The following is a 22,460-nucleotide window of genomic DNA, read 5'->3' as shown; positions in this document are numbered from 1 at the left end:
AAAGCTATGGATGCTGAAGTTCAGCGGGTTCACGTGGCTGATGTCCATCTCATACACTAAAATGCCACCCATGATGATGAAAGTTTTATTGAATGGCATCCCGGTGCGCATGGAGCTAGATACAGGAGCTAGCCAGTCACTTATGAGTGCCCAACAATTTGAGAGACTGTGGCCACACAAAGCTAGCAGGCCCAAACTGGAACGCATCGACACGCAGCTACAGACATACAACAAAGAGATCATCCCAGTGCTAGGCAGTGCAAACTTGGTGGTAACACATAATGGATCACAGAACCGGCTGCCACTCTGGAGCGTCCCGGGAATCGGCCCCGCACTCTTGGGGAGGAGTTGGCTAGCGAGATGAATTGGAAATAGGGTGATGTGCACGCCATTTCATCTGTGAAGCGAAGTTCATGCTCACAGGTCCTACAAAAATTCGGGTCATTGTTTCAACCCGGTGTCAGAACGTTCAAGGGCACTAAAGTAGCGATACGCATCACTCCGGACGCCAGACCAGTGCACCACAAAGCCAGAACGGTGCCGTATGTGATGCGTGAGACAATTGAAAGTGAATTGGACAGGCTGCTCAGAGAGGGCATAATTTCGGCCATTGAATTCAGCGACTGGGCAAGTCCCATCGTTCCTGTCCTTAAAGCAGATGGCTCAGTCAGGATTTGTGGCGACTACAAAGCCACCATCAACCGAGTGTCGCTGCAAGACCAATACACGCTCCCGAGAGCGGAGGACCTTTTTGCCACGCTGGCAGGTGGCAAGCTGTTCACGAAGTTGGACCTCACTTCGGCCTACATGACCCAGGAACTGGCTGAAGAATCCAAGCTTCTGACCACCATCACGGCGCACAAGGGATTATTTATCTACAACAGGTGTCCGTTTGACATTCGTTCGGCGGCAGCTATCTTTTAGCGGAACATGGAAAGTTTGCTCAAATCCATTCCTGGAACAATCGTATTCCAGGACGACATCCTTATAACGGGTCGAGACACCGAGGAACACCTCCACAACCTGGAGGAGGTGCTACGCCGACTGGACCGGGTAGGCTTACGGCTGAAAAAGGCCAAGTGTGTGTTTTTGGCCCCAGAGGTCGAGTTTTTGGGCAGGAGGGTTGCCGCAGACGGGATCCGACCCACTGAATCAAAAACGGAGGCGATCCGCCGGGCACCCAGGCCCGGCAACACGTCAGAATTGCAATCATTCCTGGGACTTTTGAACTATTTTGGGAACTTTCTGCCGAACTTAAGCACATTGTTGTATCGGTTACACATGCTCCTGCGTAAAGGTTGTGAATGGCTTTGGGGGGACTGTCAAGAACGGGCTTTCAATAAGGCGAGGAACCTGCTGTGTTCTAACAAACTGTTGACTTTGTATGACCCCTGTAAAAAACTGTTTTTAACGTGCGATGCATCGTCCTACAGGGTTGGGTGTGTGTTGCAGCAGGATAATGAAGACGGCTGACTCCAACCGATGGCTTATGCCTCCAGGTCACTCTCCCTGGCAGAGCATGGATACGGCATGGTCGAAAAGGAAGCACTCGCTTGTGTTTACCGTGTGAAAAAGATGCACCAGTACCTTTTCGGTAGACGATTCAAGCTAGAGACGGACCATAAGCCATTAACATCCCTGTTGTCCGATTGTCAATGCCAATGCGTCAGCTCGCATACAGCGATGGGCCCTCACGCTGGCTGCGTATGACTACACCATACGGCACCGGCCAGGCACCGAAAATTGCGCTGATGCGCTCAGCAGGCTCCCACTGGCGACCACCGAAGGGGTCAGCGGAGCAAAGCGCTGAGATGGTCATGGCCGTTGAGGCTTTTGACACTGCAGACTCCCCCATCACAGCCCGCCAGATCAAACTCTGGACCAACAGAGACCCACTCCTATCCATGATAAAGAAATGTGTCCTGACTGGGGATTGGGCACCTGCACACAAGGCATGCCCCGAGGAGGTCAGACCGTTTCAGAGACGGATGGATGAGCTCTCCATCCAAGCCGACTGCCTGCTATGGGGCAGCCGGATAGTCATGCCCCAGAAAGGAAGGGAAGCATTCATCAGGGAACTTCACAGCGAGTACCCAGGTATCGTGTTAATGAAGGCCATTGCCCAGTCACATGTATGGCAGCCGGAGATTGACTCAGACCTGGAACACTGGGTTCGCAGGTGCACAACGTGTGCCCAGCTGGGCAATGCCCCCAGGGAGGCCCCACTCAGCCTGTGGCCCTGGCCCACCAGACCATGGTCACGTATTCACGTAGACTACGCGGACCCGTTCATGGGAAAAATGTTCCTGATCGTTGTCGATGCATACTCAAAATGGATCGAGTGCATCATAGTAAACTCGTGCACGACATCCATCACCGTGGAGAGTCTGCGTACGTTTTTCGCGACCCACGGCTTGCCAGACATCCTGGTCAGCGACAATGGCCCGTGTTTCACCAGCCATGAATTCCAGGAGTTTATATCGGGCAATGGTATCAAACACATCCAGACAATGCTGTTCAAGCCGGCTTCCAATGGCCAGGCGGAACGTGCGGTCAAAGTCATAAAACAGGGCATGCTACGCATCCAAGGACCCTCCCTTCAGTACTGCCTATCGCGCCTCCTGCTGGCCCACAGGTCCCGCCCGCACTCGCTCACGGGAGTCCCGCCAGCGGAACTCCTCATGAAACGCACACTTAAAACGCGGCTGTCCCTCATTCACCCAGCCCTGGCAGGCATTGTTGAGGTCAAGCGCCAATCCCAAACCGAGTTCCATGATCGAAACTCAAGGGGGAGGTGTATAGAAATGGATGACCCGGTATTTGTTTTTAACCATGCTTTGGGACCCAAGTGGCTTGAGGGCACAATAATTGGCAAAGAAGGGAATAGGGTCATAGTGGTCAGACTAAACAATGGGCAGATATGCTGCAAACACTTGGACCAAGTAAAGAAAAGGTTCAGCATAGACATGGAGGAACCTGAAGAAGAGCATGAGATGTCACCCACACCACTGCCAGTGGACGAACAACGAAGACAATCCACAGCATGCACAGTCCCTGCGGCCAGGCCGGACAGGCCGGAATCACCTCAGGTGACAGACACGCATGCCGAGGCTCAGCCACCAGAGCCCCAACTGCGGCACTCCACGAGAGAGCGTCGACCACCTGACAGACTTAACCTTTGACACAAAAAGACGTGAGGGGGGATGTGATGTTATGTATGTAACCATCATGCAACGGTAATCTTCATGTAACTGTAACCTTCATGCAACTCCTGTACACTGTACTTATACCCTAGAAATGCACACCCTGACCACAGGGGGTGAGCTTGTGGGTGACACTCCTCACCTGGGTTTCCAGGTATAAAAGGGGAGGTCCCACCCAGGATCAGCACTCCTTGGTCCTGGGAATAAAGGTTAAGGTCACGTAGTGACTGTGTCTGCAGTACATGCCTCGTGTGAGTTTGTAGTACAGTGCAGGAACACCACACGAGCCTGCTCCGCCATTTAATACGATCATGGCTGATCTGATCATGGGCTCAGTTCCACTTCCCTGCCCGCTCCCCATAACCCTTTATTCCCTTATTGCTCAAAAATCTGTCTATATCCACCTTAAATATATTCAATGACCCAGCCTCCCAGCTCTTTGGGGCAGAGAATTCGCCAGTTTCATCCTAAATTATATCAGGGCTTCCATTATGAATTGTGTATCCCCACTTTGCATTGCCAGAAACTTCCAAAATACAAAGCTGTTCTTGGCTCGAGACTTTCTGACACATATCTTGTTCATTTTATTTACAGTTAAACCTGATTCCGATCCAAAAGCACAGCAGCCAATCAAGGGAATGTTGAAGCCTATAAAACACAGTGTAAAATTACACAGTAAGAACCAGAGGCGGAGATGAGGAAACTTTTTTATTCACTCAGCGAGTTGTTGTGATCGGGAACGCGCTGCCTGAAAGGGCGGTGGAAGCAGATTCAATAGCAACTTTCAAAAGTGAATTAGATATATACTTGAAGGAGAAAAAAATTACAGGGCGATAGGAAAAGAGCAGGAGGAGTGGGACTAATGGGATAGCTCTTTCAAAGAACCAGCACAGGCACGATGGGGCAAATGGTCTCCTTCTGTGCTGTAAGATTATATGAATTGCACAGTGCAGTCTTAACTATAGCTCATTTTTATCGAGCTGGTGCAAGTGCCAATTTGCTGCCATCAACTATTGGGTTGTTAATACCTTAACGTGTGGTCAATAGGCATTGTACAAAAAGACAAAATGCTCGGTGTTTAAATTAAACCTTCATCTTTGTTATTGATTTCTTGCAGCCCAAGGCTCTGAAACTGCTGGGAATGGAGGTACATTAACACCATCAATTTATATTCCTTTATTCAAGGAGGTCAACTTGGTTTATACAACAGGGGTTTCTATATTCACCAGTGGACGAAGTACTGATGTTACGCTCCAGTACGATACCAAATTGACCACATGCCCTGAGATGGTACCCCAACCAGAACTGTCGATGCACTATCCACGACACACTTTATGACAACAGTAATACACCTAACTGTTTGGAACTGAGGCAATAACATTGACCAATGTATTTCTATACAATAAGCAAATTTGAGATGAAAATTTCTTTCTTTCTCATTCTGTTTAATTATTTAATTAAATGTTCAGACTGGCTCCACGACTCACCCTGTAAAACGACAGTATCTGAGACCGAGACAGACTCACACATTGAATGCTTATTCCCATTTAGTGGATTTTTAGGACGTTGACCAATTATGTATGTGGAAATGCACATTCGGGAATGTTAACGCACTCTTGTGCACTTGTACTCATCCTATTAGGACCAAATTTTGAAATTCATTTAATTTTAATTTTTATGGTTAATTAGCCCAACCCCTGTTCTATAAACGAGATACACATTAGAGAATAGTGGAATATCCAGTGCACGAAAGAATTTCATAACTCGCAACTAGGTGCGTTATGAGCGCTCCCTGTGTGGTGGTACAGGCTGGGTATCGCATTGTTCCCTATTATGTACCCTTGATGTATCTGAAACCTCCTCTTTCATTGTTGCTATATTAATTTTGCATCCATTCCAATGTTGTGTCTCCGTGCTATTGGTGTTTTAGTCTCTTCAGCTTCTTGTATCTATCCTTAATCGTCTTATTTTCTTTGCTAATTTATTCTCAAGTCTTGTCAATTGTTTTTCAAATCACGGAAAAACTACATTGCCTAGTAGAATGTTTCAGTCGTCAGCTTTTCGTTCACTGTGTAATGTTGCTGTTTGATAGTTATTACCCAAATGTTCAGAATAAATCTATCCTTTTTTCAAACGTTTGTAAGTTTAGTACTAAAATTAAGTGATTGCAGTAAGGTAATGAATGATACAAATGGTTACATATGCCGCTTATCCAGTGGCATCTGAGTGTCCCGTTAATCCTGTCTAGATCTGGTACAAAAGTCGTTTTATTTTTGAAAAATAAAATCGTGGGACTGTCAGTGAACTATTTTCAGGGGTGATTTTAACCCTACTCACTCAGCAGAAACCAGGCGAATGGGCAGTTAAAATTGCCCTGGCTCTTACCTGTCCGAAAGTCGCCATGATCGTAACATCTGTCATTTTAACCTGCTCTCCTGAGCAGGCAGCAAAGACACGCATCCGGAGCCAACAGGGTCCTTCTTTACATAGGCATGTTATGGCCCAATGACATCGTTGAGACCCGACTGTAATTGTAACTCGAGCCTGAGCGGGGAATCCACCTGGATTTGAAATCAGGGCTATCTAGGAGAGCATTGATAATAGAGACTGCATTACAAGGGATAGAAAACCTATTAAAGTATATTATAAACTCTTCATTGTGAATTATGTATTTCACCAAATATTACAAGATAGACGAGTGTAGAATTGAGTTTATGATACAATAGTTGAATTGTGTTACGCAGCACAGTTACATTTCCTCAGTCCACAGATACTCTGCTAGTAAGGACCCTACCCTGCACTGCAATATATGCCGCCTATAGTACAGTATCTCTGCCCATGCCATATGACACTGAAGAACGAACCACATCCCGACAACTAAGGTTGCCAATTCTGGTTGGACGTATTCCTGGAGTTTTCATCACATGACCTCCTGCCTCCAACCGCCCCACCCCCACACTCCTGCTATTGGTCACCCGTCACCCCACCTTCCCACGCCCATTGGGAAACGTACAGACCCCGATTGGATGAATCTTGACTGTCAGTCAACCAGCCATTTTTTCTTCCCTCCATCTCCAATATTTTTTTAAGTGTTTAAAGAAAATGAAAAAAGAACAATTTTTTTTAACGCCCCTATGATTTTTCTCCCGGGTGTTGCTCGCAGTAGTGTCCTGGGGATTAATCTTCAATTCCTGGAGACTCGAGGGCAATCCTGGAGGGTTGGCAACGTGTTTGCCTTGCGTGAAAACTCATGTGCAGTGAAGGGATTCTGTGAAGCCGTCAATTGTTGCTGATGAACGTTCTCTTCTAAAATAAACAGGAAGAGCCTCCCATGCGAAGAGGCAGGAAGACCACCAAGAAAAGGGAGGAAGATGTAGACATCGATCTGGATGACCCGGAGATCAATCATTTCCCCTATCCCTTCCACGAGCTGATGCTGTGGGCTGTTCTGATGAAGCGGCAGAAGATGGCACTATTCTTCTGGCAGCATGGCGAGGAGGCCATGGCCAAGGCACTCGTCGCTTGCAAGCTCTGCAAGGCCATGTCTCACGAGGCCTCTGAAAACGACATGGTGGATGACATATCTCAAGAGTTAAACCATAACTCTAGGTTTGTTCACAGTTACTTTACAAAACTATGGCACATAATAATGGTGGCTGAGCACAAATAGCTTCACGTTAGCATTTGCTCAACTGTTCTTCTGAGAGAAAGAAAGAAGGAAAGAGAAAGAAAGAGAGAAAAGATAGAAAGCGAGAGAGGAAAGAAAGAAAGAAGAAAAAAAATTTAAATTAAAATTACATTTCTAGAGCACTTTTCACAAACTCAGGACATCCCAAAGCATCTTATAGCCCATGAAATACTTTTTGAAGTGCAGTCACTGTTGTAATGTAGGAAATGCAGCAGCCAATTTGTGCACAGCAAGCTCCCACAAACAGCAATGTGATAATAAGAACATAAGAACAGGAGCAGGAGTAGGCCATACGGCCCCTCGAGCCTGCCCCGCCATTCAATAAGATCATGGCTGATCTGATCATGGACTCAGCTCCACTTCCCCACCCACTCCCCATAACCCCTTATCCCCTTATCTTTTAAGAAACTGTCTATTTCTGTCTTAAATTTATTCAATGTCCCGGCTTCCAGAGCTCTCTGAAGCAGCGAATTCCACAGATTTACAACCCTCTGAGAGAAGAAATTTCTCCTCATCTCTGTTTTAAATGGGCGGCCCCTTATTCTAAGATCGTGCCCTCTAGTTCTAGTCTTCCCCATCAGTGGAAACATCCTCTCTGCATCCACCTTGTCAAGCCCCCTCATAATCTTATACGTTTCGATAAGATCACCTCTCATTCTTCTGAATTCCAATGAGTAGAGGCCTAACCTACTCAACTTTTCCTCATAAATCAACCCCCTCAACCCCGGAATCAACCTAGTGAACCTTCTCTGAACTGCCTCCAAAGAAAATATATCCTTTCGTAAATATGGAAACTAAAACTGCGCAGTATTCCAGGTGTGGCCCCACCAATACCCTGTATAACTGCACGCAGTACTCCAGGTGTGCCTCACCAATACCCTGTATAACTGTACGCAGTACTCCAGGTGTGGCCCCACCAATACTCTGTATAACTGTACGCAGTACTCCAGGTGTGCCTCACCAATACCCTGTATAGCTGTAGGAAAATGATTTGGGGCAAGGTGAGGAAAGAAGATCTCCAAATGGCAGCTTTGGAAGGTGCGGAGAAGAGCTAAATGTCAGCCAATGACTGAGTTGAGGGTTCGTGATGAAAATATCCATTTGACAATGGCCTTGGACTTCAGTCAGCTGAAGGATTCTCTTATGAGCTGTGCCCATAACTCAGTTACTGTATAGTGAGTGAGGTCACAGTGCTGTAAAACATTGCCAAGGGTCACAGTGAGGTAGCCCACTACATCTGCAGAAGAAGAGAGTGTGGGTACCAGCAGGCAGTGGTTGGGAGGCCATATTCTGTCCCTGTTTAGCCTGATCCTCATCAAAGCAAAAGGAACAGGTGAGTCCAAAATGGAGACCGCCACTGCATCCCAAGGTACATAGCATATATGACACAGAAACAGGCTACTCGGCCCAAGGTGCACGCTGCAACTTTACAACAACAACAACATGTATTTATTTGGCACCTTTAATGTAGTAAAATGCCCCAAGGCTCTACACAGGACCGATTATCAAACAAAATTTGACATTGCGACACATAAGGAGATATTAGGATAGGGGGCCATAAATTTGATCAAAGAGGTAGGTTTTAAGAAGCGTTTTAAAGGAGGAAAGAGAGGTGGAGAGATTTAGGGAGGGAATTCCGGAGCTTAGAGGGTTAAGTGAGGAAAATAGGCATCCTGCAGAAACCCCATCCACCCACCATTTATTACATGTCTTAGGACAGATGTAAGATACCTTAGTCGTGCATGCATATATACATAGAATTAGGATTTAGTTTAATCTCATATGATTAAAATTTTTGGTTTCTTTTTACTTATATATAAGAACATAAGGAATAGGAGCTGGTAGATTTTTTTTACTGTAGCTAGAAGTAATGAAATGGTTAAAGTTGTCCATTCCCAGGATGCTTTCGGATTTAACGTGTCAGGATACAATTTAGCTAGCTGTGTGGTTTAGTTTCCGCTAAAACTGCAAGATGTGTTATTCGTGTCACTTGACTTTCTTTTGTGGCCACATTGTGAAATGAGATAGCCAAAGCTGTTTTGAGATAGGAAGTGGGACAATAGGAAAGGATGGTAAAAAAAAGTTGGTATCTGCTGTTTTTGAAGAAAATACCATATTTCTGTGGGTCTTGTTCACAATAACACTTGTCATGCCATGATGAATCAGGAATGATGGTGTGTGTGATTAGAGGCCTATAAAGATCTTGAACTTTGCTTAACAATTTGTAGAGAGTCGGGATCGAAAGGATCGCCACAGGTTACCTGTCTACCCAGGGGAACGCGACAATATTGTTTATTTTTCTGTATGTCTACTAGTCAAAGACATGGTGTGTGCCTGGACTTGTCGAATACAATAAAAGGACTATGTTGCAACCCATATTTGGTGTCAGATTCCAACTGCTCACACAGAGCAGTGGCCAAACATGGCAATCCCAGTGGAGCACAAGGAATATCACTGTTGGTGTTTTTTGGGGTGAAGACCTGTCGTTGGGTCTTGCATCCCAATTTTTCTCTTGTTGACTACCCTGGCACATCCAGGAATGGTGGCCAAGCAGGAGACAATGCAGCCCTGTGTATGTCTGAGTTGAGGAATAGAATACTGACATTTATCCTCGTCCTCAATCAGTATATAATTATTCTGGATTTCATTTATATGTAAGTTTTAACAATTTGGGGTTTACTCAGTCTCAATCTTGCTGACCAATTCTACACCATTTTGTTGATAAAGTCCTTACCTTCCAAGGAGAGTAGACATGGTCAATTGCGATTTGTCTAAATGTGCAGCAAATGCTAGGCTTGAGCAATAGTTGAGAATAAAACAACTTGCATTGAATTTTACAACACAGAAACAGACCATGCAGCTCAACTGGTCCATGCCTGTGTTTATGCTCCAAATGAGCCTCCTAGAACATAAGAAATAGAAGCAGGAGTAGGCCATTTGACCCCTTGAGCCTACTCCGCCATTTAATATGATCATGGCTGATCTGATCATGGGCTCAGTTCCACTTCCCTGCCCGTTCCCCATAACCCTTTATTCACTTATCACTCATAAATTGTCTATCTCCGCTTTAAATATATACAATGACCCAGCCTCCACAGTTCTCTGGGGTGGAGAATTCCACAAATTTACAACCCTCTGAGAGAATAAATTTCTCCTCATCTCAATTTTAAATGGGTGCCACCTTATTTTGAGATGATGCCCCCTAGTTCTAGTTTCCCCTATGAGTGGAAATATCCTCTCTGCATCCATCTTGTCAAGACCCCTCATTATCATATACGTTTCGATAAGATCACCTCTCATCCTTCTGAACTCCAATGAGTACAGGCCCAACCTACTCAACCTACCTTCATAAGTCAACCCCCTCATCTCCAGAATCAACCTAGTAAAGCTCCTCTGAACTGCCTCCAATGCAAGTATATCCTTCCTTAATTATGGGGACCAAAAATGTACGCAGTACTCCAGGTGTGGCTTTACCAATACCCTGTACAGTTGTAGCAGGACTTCTCTGCTTTTATACTCCATGCTCCTTGCAATAAAGGCCAACATTCCATTTGCCTTCCTGAGTACTTGCAGTACCTGCATACTAACTTTTTGTGTTTCATGCACAAGTACCCCCAGGTCCCTCTGTATGCAGCATTTTGCAATTTTTCGCCATTTAAATTGTCATTTGCTTTTCTATTTTTTCTGCCAAAGTGGATAACCTCAGATTTTCACACATTATACTCCATCTGCCAATTTTTGACCCGCTCACTTAGCCTGTCTATATTTCTTTGCAGATTTTTTGTGTCCTCCTCACAATTTACTTTCCCACCCATCTTTGTATCATCAGCAAACTTGGCTACATTATATTTGGTCCCTTCATCCAAGTCATTAATATAGATTGTAAATAGTTGGGGCCCCAGCACCGATCCCTGCGGCACCTCACTAGTCACTGTTTGTCAACCGGAAAAAGACCCATTTATCCCGACTCTGTTTTCTGTTAGTTAGCCAATCCTCTATCCATGCTAATATATTGCCCCATCCCTGTGAACTTTTATCTTGTGCAGTAACCTTTTATGTGGCCCCTTATCGAATGCCTTCTGGAAATCCAAATACACCACACCCACCGGTTCCCCCTTATCTACACTGCTTGTTACATCCTCAAAGAGCACCAGCAAATTTGTCAAACATGCTTTCCCTTTCATAAAACCATGCTGACTCTGCTTGACTGAATTATACTTTTCCAAATGTCCTGCTACTGCTTCCTTAATAATGGAGTCCAGTATTTTGCCAACAACAGATGTTAGGCTAACCTGTCTATAGTTTCCTAGAATCCAGGGAATTCTGGTAGATTACAACCAATGCATCCGCTATCTCTGCAGCTACTTCTTTTAAGACCCTAGGATGTAAGCCATCAGGTCCAGGGGACTTGTCTGCCTTTAGTCCCATTATTTTACCGAGTACTACTTCTTTAGTGATAGTGATTGTATTAAGTTCCTCCCTCCCTATAACCCCTTGATTATCCACTATTGGGATGTTTTTAAAGTGACTTCTACCATGGAGATTGATATAAAATAATTGTTCAAAGTCTCTGCCATTTCTCTGTTCCTCATTATTAATTCCCCAGTCTCATTCTCTAAGGGATCAACATTTACTTTGCCCACTCTTTTCCTTTTTATGTACCTGTAGAAACTCTTACTATCTGTTTGTATATTTTATGCTAGTTTACTTTAATAATCTATCTTCCTCCTCTTTATTATTTTTTTAGTCATTCTTTGCTGGCTTTTAAAAGTTTCCCAATCCTCTGGCCTCCCACTAGTCTTGGCCACTTAGTATGCCCTTGTTTTCAATTTGATACCATCCCTTATTTCCTTCGTTAGCTACAGATGGTTATCCCTTCTCTTACAGTCTTTCCTTTTCATTGGAATATATTTTTGTTGAGAGTTATGAAATATCTCCTTAAATGTCTGCCACTGCTCATCAACCGTCCCACACTTTAATCTATTTTCCCAGTCCACTTTAGCCAACTCTGCCTTCATACCTTTGTAGTCTCCTTTGTTTAAGCTTAGGACCCTGGTTTGAGATCCAACTTTCTCACCCTCCAACTGAATTTGAAATTCAACCATGCAATGGTCACTCATTCCTAGAGGATCCTTTACTAGGAGATTGTTTATTAATCCTGTCTTATTAAACAGTACCAGATCTAAGATAGCCTGCTCCCTGGTTGGTTCCGCAACGTACTGTTCAAGGAAACTATCCCAGATACACTCTATGAACTCTTCCTAGCAACTATCTGACCAATTTGCTTTGTCCAATCAACATGAAGGTTAAAATCGCCCTTGATTATTGCCATTCCTTTTTTACAAGCCACCATTATTTCTTGATTTATACTCCATCCAACAGTGTAGCTACTGTTAGGGGGCCTATAGACTACATCCAGCAGTGACTTTTTCCCCTTATTATTCCTTATCTTCACCCAAACTGATTTAATATCTTCTGAGCCAATATCATTTCTCACTAACGCACTGATCTCATCCTTTATTAGCAGAACTACCCCACCTCCTTTTCCTTTCTGTGTGTCCTTCTGAATTGTCAAATACCCCTTGGTCACTTACCAACCACAATTCTGAAATGCCTATCAAATCATATCTATTTGTGCTGTCAACTCCTCTATTTTGTTACGAATGCTGCGTGCATCCAGATAAAGAGCTTTTACATTTGTTTTGTTACTATTTTTCCTGCTTTGACCCCACTTTCTGATTCACTTTTATGTTTATACATTCTGTCCCTTCCTGTCACGCTCTGGTTTTCATTTCCCCCAGTGCTACCCTGCTCTATTGCTTCTCCTTATTCTCTGACTTTTTAAATTTCTGCTCACCTGAACCCTCCCCCGCACTAATTAGTTTAAAGCCCTCTCTACAGCCCTAGTTATTCTCACCCCTCGTCATCTCACCCTGTCACATTATCCCTCTATTCCTTTCTCCCTCATGTGTTCATCTAACTCCCCCTTAAAGGTATCTATGCTATTCACCTCAACTATTCCATGCGGTAGCGAGTTCCACATTCTAATCACTCTCCTAAATTCCCTGTTGGATTTATTAGTGACTATCTTATATTTCTGGCCCCTAATTTTGATCTTCCCCACAAGTGGAAACATCTTCTCTACATCTACCCTATTGAACTCTTTCATAATCTTAAAGGCCTCTATCACATCACCCCGCAGCCTTCTCTTTTCTAGAGCAAACAGCCCCAGCCTGTTCAATCTTTCCTGATAGTTATAACCTCTCAGTTCTGATATCATCCTTGTAAATCTTTACGGACTGCTAATTATTTATAATGTCCCTCCTTATCTACCTTGACATCTCTGTTACCTTCAACATTTTTGAGCACTCCATGCTCCTTGGACATCTCTCCTTTACAGTCTCTGTTCATGCCACTGTTTTCTCTTGACTCTACTCTTACCTATGGACATTACATTGCCTCCAATGGCTTCTCATCCTGTACCCTCATGGTCACCTCTGATATATCTCAGCATTCCATCCTTGGTATGAACATACGAACATAAGAACAATGATGGACAGGAAAAGGCCCTCTGGTCCATCCAGCCTGTCTCACATAATTGCGGTATCTTTTGTATCACAATATAGACACTCCTTACCCCACCCAGAAACCATGTGATCTCCTGGGAGAGGCGAAAAACCAGATAGAAATCCAGGCCAATTTGGAGGAAAAAGTCTGGGAAATTCCTCTCTGTCCCCCTTAGGTGATCGAAACTGGTCCAGGAGATCACTCTGGCCCTGATAATTCCATGCAGTACCTCCCCTTTTGTAAGAGGTGTTCCCCATCCCAGCCAGAAACAGGTCCAGCTCTCGCTTGAAGGAATTCGGCGAATTGGTATTCACCGCACGAGATAACAACCTGTTCCAGAGACCCACTAATCCCTGGGAAAAGAATCAGCTCCCGAGGCCTGGCCTTGTAAAATTTAGAATGGTGACCCTTGGTCCTGCCTAACATATTTAGTTGGGATAAACTCAGATTACCTCTAAGTCTACACTTCTCTAAAGTATAGATTCCTAACTCTTTTAGCCTAGCTTAGGTAACTAAGATGCTTTAAACTGAGAATTAGTCAAGAGGCCCTCCTCTGCACCCTTCCCAAAGTCTTAATATCACCCACCACTTCACCCACACTTCATAATTTGCATGCTACCCTTGCCAACATCATCGTTAAGGGTGGGGTCAGTTTACACATTTATCTTCAGCTTTACCTCTCAGTCTCATTTGTTGGCCCCATATCTGTTGCCACTATGACCTGGATGAGCGAAAACTTCCTCCCACTTAAAGTTGTGATGGATGGAGGACCAGAGTAGAGGGAGTTGGGTGTTGAAGGGTGAACCAGTGATGCAGCAGTGGGAGATTTGTTTCCCCCAAGGGTCTGCACCGCCTTCAATACGACCATGGCTGATCTTCTACCTCAACTCCACTTACCCGCCCGATCCCATTATTCCTAGATTCTCCTAGAGTCCAAAGATCTATCGATCTCTGTCTTTAATATATCCAACGACTGAGCACCACAGCCCTCTGGGGTAGAGAATTCCATAGATGCACAACCCTCTGAGTGAAGACATTTCTCCTCATCACAGTCCTAAATGGCCGACCCCTTATTCTGAAACTGTGACCCCCTAGTTCTACACTAATTCTAGTCTAGCCAGGGGAAATAACCTCTCAGCATTTATTCTGTCAAGTTCTCTCAGAACCTTATATGTTTCAATGAGATCACCTCTCATTCTTCTCAATCCCTGACACACCAGACTGGGAGGGTGAACAAAGGACAAGCTCAAAGGGGCTGAATGGGTCCCTTCCCGTTCCTGAAAAATATTGAAAAGTAACTTTGCTTTGAGTGGATCTTAATTTGCCCTCGGATTGGGACTGACTGAATGTTATTATTTGTGCAGGGAGTTTGCGCAGCTCGCTGTCGAGCTCCTGGACCAGTCATACAAGCAGGAGGAGCAGATGGCCATGAAACTCCTGACCTATGAGCTGAAGAACTGGAGTAACTCGACCTGCCTGCAGCTGGCTGTAGCAGCCAAGCACCGAGACTTCATTGCACACACCTGCAGTCAAATGCTCCTCACCGATATGTGGATGGGCAGGCTCCGAATGCGGAAGAACTCCAGTCTGAAGGTTAGCGCAAAGCAACATAGCGCAGTCCGGAAATAGTTTACACAGATTTACAGAGAATTCACCCCTGTGCTCGCTGACCTGCATTAGCTATCAGGCTGGCAATGCTTCGATTTTTAAATTCTCATCCTCGTTTTTAAATCCCTCCATGGCCTCGCCCCTCCCTATCTCTGTAACCTCCTCCTCAGCCCTACAACTCCACCCCTGCGCCACCCCCCCACCCCCCGAGATCGTTATGCTCCTCCAATTCTGGCCTTTTGCGCATGCCTGATTTTAATCACTGCACCATTTGCGGCCATGCCTTCAGGTGCTTAGGCCCTAAGCTGTGGAATTACCTCCCTAAACCTCTCTACCTCGCTCTCCTCCTTTAAGACGCTCCTTAGAACTTACCTCTCTGTTCTAATAGAAACATAGAAACATAGAAAATAAGTGCAGGAGTAGGCCATTCAGCCCTTCTAGCCTGCACCGCCATTCAATGAGTTCATGGCTGAACATGAAACTTCAGTACCCCCTTCCTGCTTTCACGCCATACCCCTTGATCCCCCGAGTAATAAGGACTTCATCTAACTCCCTTTTGAATATATTTAGTGAATTGGCCTCAACTACTTTCTGTGGTAGAGAATTCCACAGGTTCACCACTCTCTGGGTGAAGAAGTTTCTCCTTATCTCGGTCCTAAATGGCTTACCCCTTATCCTTAGACTGTGACCCCTGGTTCTGGACTTCCCCAACATTGGGAACATTCTTCCTGCATCCAACCTGTCCAAACCCGTCAGAATTTTAAACATTTCTATGAGGTCCCCTCTCACTCTTCTGAACTCCAGTGAATACAAGCCCAGTTGATCCAGTCTTTCTTGATAGGTCAGTCCCGCCATCCCGGGAATCAGTCTGGTGAATCTTCGCTGCACTCCCTCAATAGCAAGAATGTCCTTCCTCAAGTTAGGAGACCAAAACTGTACACAATACTCCAGGTGTGGCCTCACCAAGGCCCTGTACAACTGTAGCAACACCTCCCTGCCCCTGTACTCAAATCCCCTCGCTATGAAGGCCAACATGCCATTTGCTTTCTTAACCGCCTGCTGTACCTGCATGCCAACCTTCAATGACTGATGTACCATGACACCCAGGTCTCGTTGCACCTTCCCTTTTCCTAATCTGTCACCATTCAGATAATAGTCTGTCTCTCTGTTTTTACCACCAAAGTGGATAACCTCACATTTATCCACATTATACTTCATCTGCCACGCATTTGCCCACTCACCTAACCTATCCAAGTCACTCTGCAGCCTCATAGCATCCTCCTCGCAGCTCACACTGCCACCCAACTTAGTGTCATCCGCAAATTTGGAGATACTACATTTAATCCCCTCGTCTAAATCATCAATGTACAATGTAAACAGCTGGGGCCCCAGCACAGAACCCTGCGGTACCCCACTAGTCACTGCCTGCCATTCCGAAAAGTACCCATTTACTCCTGCTCTTTGCTTCCTGTCTGACAACCAGTTCTCAATCCACGTCAGCACACTACCCCCAATCCCATGTGCTTTAACTTTGCACATTAATCTCCTGTGTGGGACCTTGTCAAAAGCCTTCTGAAAGTCCAAATATACCACATCAACTGGTACTCCTTTGTCCACTTTATTGGAAACATCCTCAAAAAATTCCAGAAGATTTGTCAAGCATGATCTCCCTTTCACAAATCCATGCTGACTTGGACCTATCATGTCACCATTTTCCAAATGCGCTGCTATGACATCCTTAATAATTGATTCCATCATTTTACCCACTACTGAGGTCAGGCTGACCGGTCTATAATTCCCTGTTTTCTCTCTCCCTCCTTTTTTAAAAAGTGCGGTTACATTGACTACCCTCCACTCGATAGGAACTGATCCAGAGTCAATGGAATGTTGGAAAATGACTGTCAATGCATCCGCTATTTCCAAGGCCACCTCCTTAAGTACTCTGGGATGCAGTCCATCAGGCCCTGGGGATTTATCGGCCTTCAATCCCATCAATTTCCCCAACACAATTTCCCGACTAATAAGGATTTCCCTGAGTTCCTCCTCCTTACTAGACCCTCTGACCACTTTTATATCCGAAAGGTTGTTTGTGTCCTCCTTTGTGAATACTGAACCAAAGTACTTGTTCAATTGGTCTGCCATTTCTTTGTTCCCCGTTATGACTTCCCCTGATTCTGACTGCAGGGGACCTACGTTTGTCTTTACTAACCTTTTTCTCTTTACATACCTATAGAAACTTTTGCAATCCGCCTTAATGTTCCCTGCAAGCTTCTTCTCGTACTCCATTTTCCCTGCCCTAATCAAACCCTTTGTCCTCCTCTGCTGAGTTCTAAATTTCTCCCAGTCCCCAGGTTCGCTGCTATTTCTGGCCAATTTGTATGCCATTTCCTTGGCTTTAATACTATCCCTGATTTCCCTCGATAGCCACGGTTGAGCCACCTTCCCTTTTTTATTTTTACGCCAGACAGGAATGTACAATTGTTGTAATTCATCCATGCGGTCTCTAAATGTCTGCCATTGCCCATCCACAGTCAATCCCTTAAGTATCATTAGCCAATCTATCTTAGCCAATTCATGCCTCATACCTTCAAAGTTACTCTTCTTTAAGTTCTGGACCATGGTCTCTGAATTAACTGTTTCATTCTCCATCCTAATGCAGAATTCCACCATATTATGGTCACTCTTCCCCAAGGGGCCTCGCACAATGAGATTGCTAATTAATCCTCTCTCATTACACAACATCTCCTTTTGTGGCTTGGTGTCAAATTTTGTTTGATAACGCTCCTATGAAGCGTCTTGGGATGTTTTACTACATTAAAGGTGCTATATAAATGCAAGCTGTTGCTGTTGAGTGTGGAGGTGGCAATAGTATGGATCAGGGTTTCAGCAGCAGGTGGGCCAAGGCAGTGGCAGAGATGGGCGACGTTACGATATTAATCACTGTAAGTAGACCTATCCTGAGCTCGGTTAGCAGCTAATAGCTTCTGGGGAGATACTGAGGTGATTGAAGAGTATGTACTATTGCTGGGATGCTTTTCCATTGATTGAGGGCTGACAACTCCCAGCACGAAATAATTAGCTTTCTTTCTCTTTTTTAAAGTGTGACACAGAAATTTATATGTGTGACAAAGGGAGTAATTGAATGCGTGTGAGACTTTCTATTTGTGTATATATATATCAAGAAAGAGAGAATGACTTGCATTTAGATAGCGCCTTTCACAACATCAAGATGTTCCAAAGTGCTTACAGCCAATTAAGTACTTTAAAGTATAGTCACTGTATTAGGAGAGAATAAGAGGTAATTACTTGAGCCATACATTCCCTCATCTGCTCTGTTCCAGTCTATCTTCCAGACAAGTTAGAATAACAGATGTGATAGTAGCAGGAATATTCCTTTGTTGCAAATTTAACTATAAAACATATTTTAACTGGACATAATTGATGATATTTTGCTAACAAAGCCAGCAACTAAAGGGTCATTAGATGTTCTGTTTTGTTTGGGTTGGAGATCAGTCAAAAGAGCCATGTACTAGTTCCATCACAATACAGTTCAAGTCTCTGCGTGCAAATGTTTCTTCTTCAAAGGCCAAAGACAATCAGATAGGGAGTTCTCCGTCAGGTCACTTGCACATCACCGCTGGCTGTCGACCAAAGGTTGGATCCACAGTGGCGATTTGCACGTCCCACTGTCTCTGCCAAAGGGAGATGTGTGGCCCGGGGTAAGTTGGAGGGGAGCTAATAAAAGGTGAAAACTAGGGGACAAGAGGGTCACATGTTACATAGTTACATTGGGGCCAAGTTTCGGCCTGAGTTGCTCCTGGTTTTTTGGAGCAACTGGTTTAGAATGGAGTATCTTAGAAATTTGAATTCTCGGCATTTAGTTTGCTCCAGTTCTAGTCAGTTAGATCAGTTTCACTTTGGAACAGAATTTTTTTTTCAAAAGGGGGTGTGTCCGGCCACTTAAGCCTGTTTTCAAAGTTTAGGCAGTGAAAACATACTCCAAACTAACTTAGAATGGAGTAAGTGAAGATTTTTGTACGTTCAAAAAAATCTTGTCTACACTTTAGAAAATCAGGCGTAGGTTACAAATCAGGCGTAGGGAATGGTGGGGGGGGGGTTTAAAGGGAAGTTTACAAACATTAAACACTTCCGTTTTACAAATAAAGAGCCATCATCAATAATAAATGATAAATACATCAATAAATCAACCAATAAATCAATTTTTAAAAATTAATAAAAATTTTTAAAAAAATTAAAAATCAATAAATAAAACATTTTCTACTTACCGACTGCAGCACCAGGAGTCCTCCAACAGCGCGCTGGGACAGCCCCCCCAGTGTGTCACTGTCAGTGTCTCTATCTCTCTGTCTGTCTGTGTGTGTGTCTCTCACTCTCTGTCTGTCAGTGTCTGTGTTTCTGACAGCGAGGGGAGGGCGAGAAGGGGAGGGGGAGAAGGGGAGGGGGGAGAAGGGGGTGGGAGGGAAGTGGGGGGGGAGAAGGGGGGTGGGGGGAGGGGGAGAAGGTGGGTGGGGGTGGAGGAGGGGGGTGGGGGGGAGGAGGAGGGTGGGGAGGAGGGGGGAGGAGAAGGTGGGGGAGGAGGGGTGGGAAGAGAAGGGGAGGTGGGGGGAGAGGGGGAGGAGAGGGGGAGAAGGGAGAGAGGATGGGGGAGGGAAGGAGAGGGGAGAGAGGATGGAGGGAGGGAAGGAGAGGGGAGGGAGGGAAGGAGAGAGGAGGGAGGGAGGGAAGGAGAGAGGAGAGCGGATGGAGGGAGGGAAGGAGAGAGGAAGGAGGGAAGGAGAGAGGAGGGAATGAGGGAGGGGAGGAGAGGAGGGAGGAAATGAGGGAAGGGAGGAGAGAGGAGAGAGGGAGGGGAGGAGAGAGAAGGGAGGGAGGGAGGGAAGAGAGGAGGGAGGGAAGGAGAGAGGAGGGAGGGAGGGAAGGAGAGAGGAGGGAGGGAAGGAGAGAAGAGGGAGGGAGGGAAGGAGAGAGGAGGGAGGGAGGGAGGGAGGGAAGGAGAGAGGAGGGAGGGAAGGAGAGAAGAGGGAGGGAGGGAAGGAGAGAGGAGGGAGGGAGGGGGGGAAGGAGAGAGGAGGGAGGGAGGGAGAGAAGGAGAGAGGAGGGAGGGAAGGAGGAGAGGAAGGAGGGAGGAGGGAAGGGAGAGAAGGAGGCTGAACGGCCAGGCCCAAGACTTTGGGCTGGATTTACAGGTAGGTGGCGTCGGGTCTCGGGGGGGGGTCGCGGAGATCCGGGGGGGAGGTCGGGGTGGGAGAGTCGCGGAGGTCCGGTGGGGTGGGGGCGCGGAGGTCGGGTCGCCGGGGGGGGGGGGGGGGCGGGGGTCAGGTCGCCGGGGGGGGGTCGGGGGGAAGCAGAGGTCGAGTCGCCAGTGCGGGGGGGCGGTGGGGGGGAGAGCGGGGATCGGGTCCGGCCGGATGGGAGGAGCCTTATCCACGCAGCCCCAGTGAGGCCATTCGGCCAGGGCTAGGGGCTGCGTGCTTCGGGCCCCTCCTACACAGTTTTGGGCGCCTGGAGCTACTGCACATGCGCGCCCACTATAGCACGCATGTGCAGAGGTCCCAGCACTGTTTTTAGCGCTCCGTCCCCCACAGCTCGTGCTGCACCGCGCCCAGCTCCAGAGGGCCTGCAGGGAGCCGGAGAATAGGTAAGTTTTTTTAGGCGCACTTTGTGGCGCGAAAAACGGGCATCCAGGTTGGCATCTAGGTTAGCGCGGCCCGAAACTTGGGCCCATTGTGTCTACAGCAGTGAAATAGGCCGTTCAGCCCAAATGGTCCGTGCCAGCATTTATGCTCCACGCGAGCCTCCTCCCACCTCTCTTCATCTCATCCCTTCACCATATCCTTCTATTCTTTTCTCCCGCATGTGTTTATCTTGCTTCCCCTTAAATGCATCCATGCTATTCACCTTAACTACTCCATGTGGTAGCGAGTTTCACGCTCTCAGCACTCTCTAGGTAAAGTAGTTTCTCCTGAATTCTTTATAGCATTTATTAGTTACTATTTTAAATTGATGGCCCCTAGTTTTGGACTCCTCCACAACAACAACAACAACAACAACTTGTATTTATATGGCGCCTTTAATGTACTGGAAACATCTTCTCTATGGCTACCCTATCGAACCCTTTCATGACTTTAAAGACCTCTATCAGGTCACCCCTCAGCTTTCCTTTTTCTAGAGTAAAGAGTCCCAGATCTTATTAGTGTCAACAATTAGAAACCATTTAAGTCCTGAGGTTGCACAGGATTGCAGTCAGATGAGATTTTAATTGATCTTCTAGTCATCATCTATAAGCGGACATAACCTGTACTTTTATTCCACATGCCCATTTTCTGATGCTTTAGATCTTACATGCCCAATTCAAACCTTTACACCTGCAGTTACTCAAGCAATAGTTATTCAATAGGGAATTGGATAAATACTTGAAGGGCTTACAGGGCTATGGTAGAAGGAGCAGCGGGGGAGTGGGACTAATAGGATAGCTCTTTCAAAGAGCCGGTACAGGAATGAGGGGACAAATGTTCCCCTTCTCTACTGTATGATTCTAAGATATTAGTGCAGCCCATAGGGAATTCAATTAGGGAATTAGTGCTTGTGCATACTTATGCTGTAGTTGCTTCCTTGTTTTTCGAAAGGTGACTGCCCATTTCACTAGTTTCTTGTATATTTGCAATGGAGGTCACCATTTGTCTGCAATCCACTTGCTACTGAGTCAGACGGTTGTGGGTTCAACTCCCACTCCAGAGACCTAAGCACGAAAATCTAGGTTAACATTCACAGTGCAGTGCTGCACTGTCAGAGGTGCCATCTTTTGGATGAGTCATTAAATCAAAACCCCTTCAGCCCTCTCAGGTGGACGTAAAAGATCCCGTGACACTATTTCGAAGAAGAGCAGGGAAGTTCTCCCCAATGTCCTGGCCAATATTGATCCTTCAACCAACATCACTAAACAAAACAGATTATCTGGTCATTATCACATTGCTGTTTGTGGGAGCTTGCTAAATTGGCTGCTACGTTAACTTACATTACAACAGTGACTACTCTTCAAAAAGTACTTCATTGGCGTAAAGCACTTTGGGACGTCCTGAAATCGTGAAAGGTGCTATATAAATGCAAATCTTTTTTTTTCACCCATTAAATCTCATCAGAAAACAGGATCCATCCTGGTGAATTGTTTTCTAGGGAATACATTCTTTTTAAATTGAAATATAGACAAAAAAAGTGGCAAACACATTGGCCAATAATTACTGACTAATTCAAGATTTTGTGACAGTTCTTAAAGCCATAATCGGAACATGAAAGCATCAGGCCATTCACCCTAAATAGCATGCCTATTACAGTACTTCGGGTCATGTACAGTACCTGCTCGGTCCATTGTGTAA

The 22,460-nt window shown here is 45.6% G+C and overlaps 1 protein-coding gene and 1 long non-coding RNA gene across 2 annotated transcripts in view; one reads left to right on the top strand and one right to left on the bottom strand.

The window, feature by feature from the left end:
• trpm3 (transient receptor potential cation channel, subfamily M, member 3) overlaps positions 1–22,460 on the top strand; it is a 223,540-nt gene that overhangs the window by 127,350 nt on the left and 73,730 nt on the right. The window contains exons 13-15 of the mRNA XM_070887456.1: positions 4,321–4,350; positions 6,523–6,812; positions 14,823–15,051. Coding sequence (XP_070743557.1) covers positions 4,321–4,350; positions 6,523–6,812; positions 14,823–15,051 — 549 coding nt within the window. The remainder of the gene's footprint in view (positions 1–4,320; positions 4,351–6,522; positions 6,813–14,822; positions 15,052–22,460) is intronic.
• LOC139268780 (uncharacterized) overlaps positions 1–22,460 on the bottom strand; it is a 43,633-nt gene that overhangs the window by 19,979 nt on the left and 1,194 nt on the right. The window contains exon 2 of the long non-coding RNA XR_011594106.1: positions 5,589–5,786. This is a non-coding gene — a long non-coding RNA (uncharacterized lncRNA). The remainder of the gene's footprint in view (positions 1–5,588; positions 5,787–22,460) is intronic.

This window comes from Pristiophorus japonicus, chromosome 1 (assembly GCF_044704955.1).
Source record: "Pristiophorus japonicus isolate sPriJap1 chromosome 1, sPriJap1.hap1, whole genome shotgun sequence".
Taxonomy (NCBI): Eukaryota; Metazoa; Chordata; class Chondrichthyes; family Pristiophoridae; genus Pristiophorus; species Pristiophorus japonicus.
This window is presented reverse-complemented; position numbering and strand designations above follow the sequence as displayed.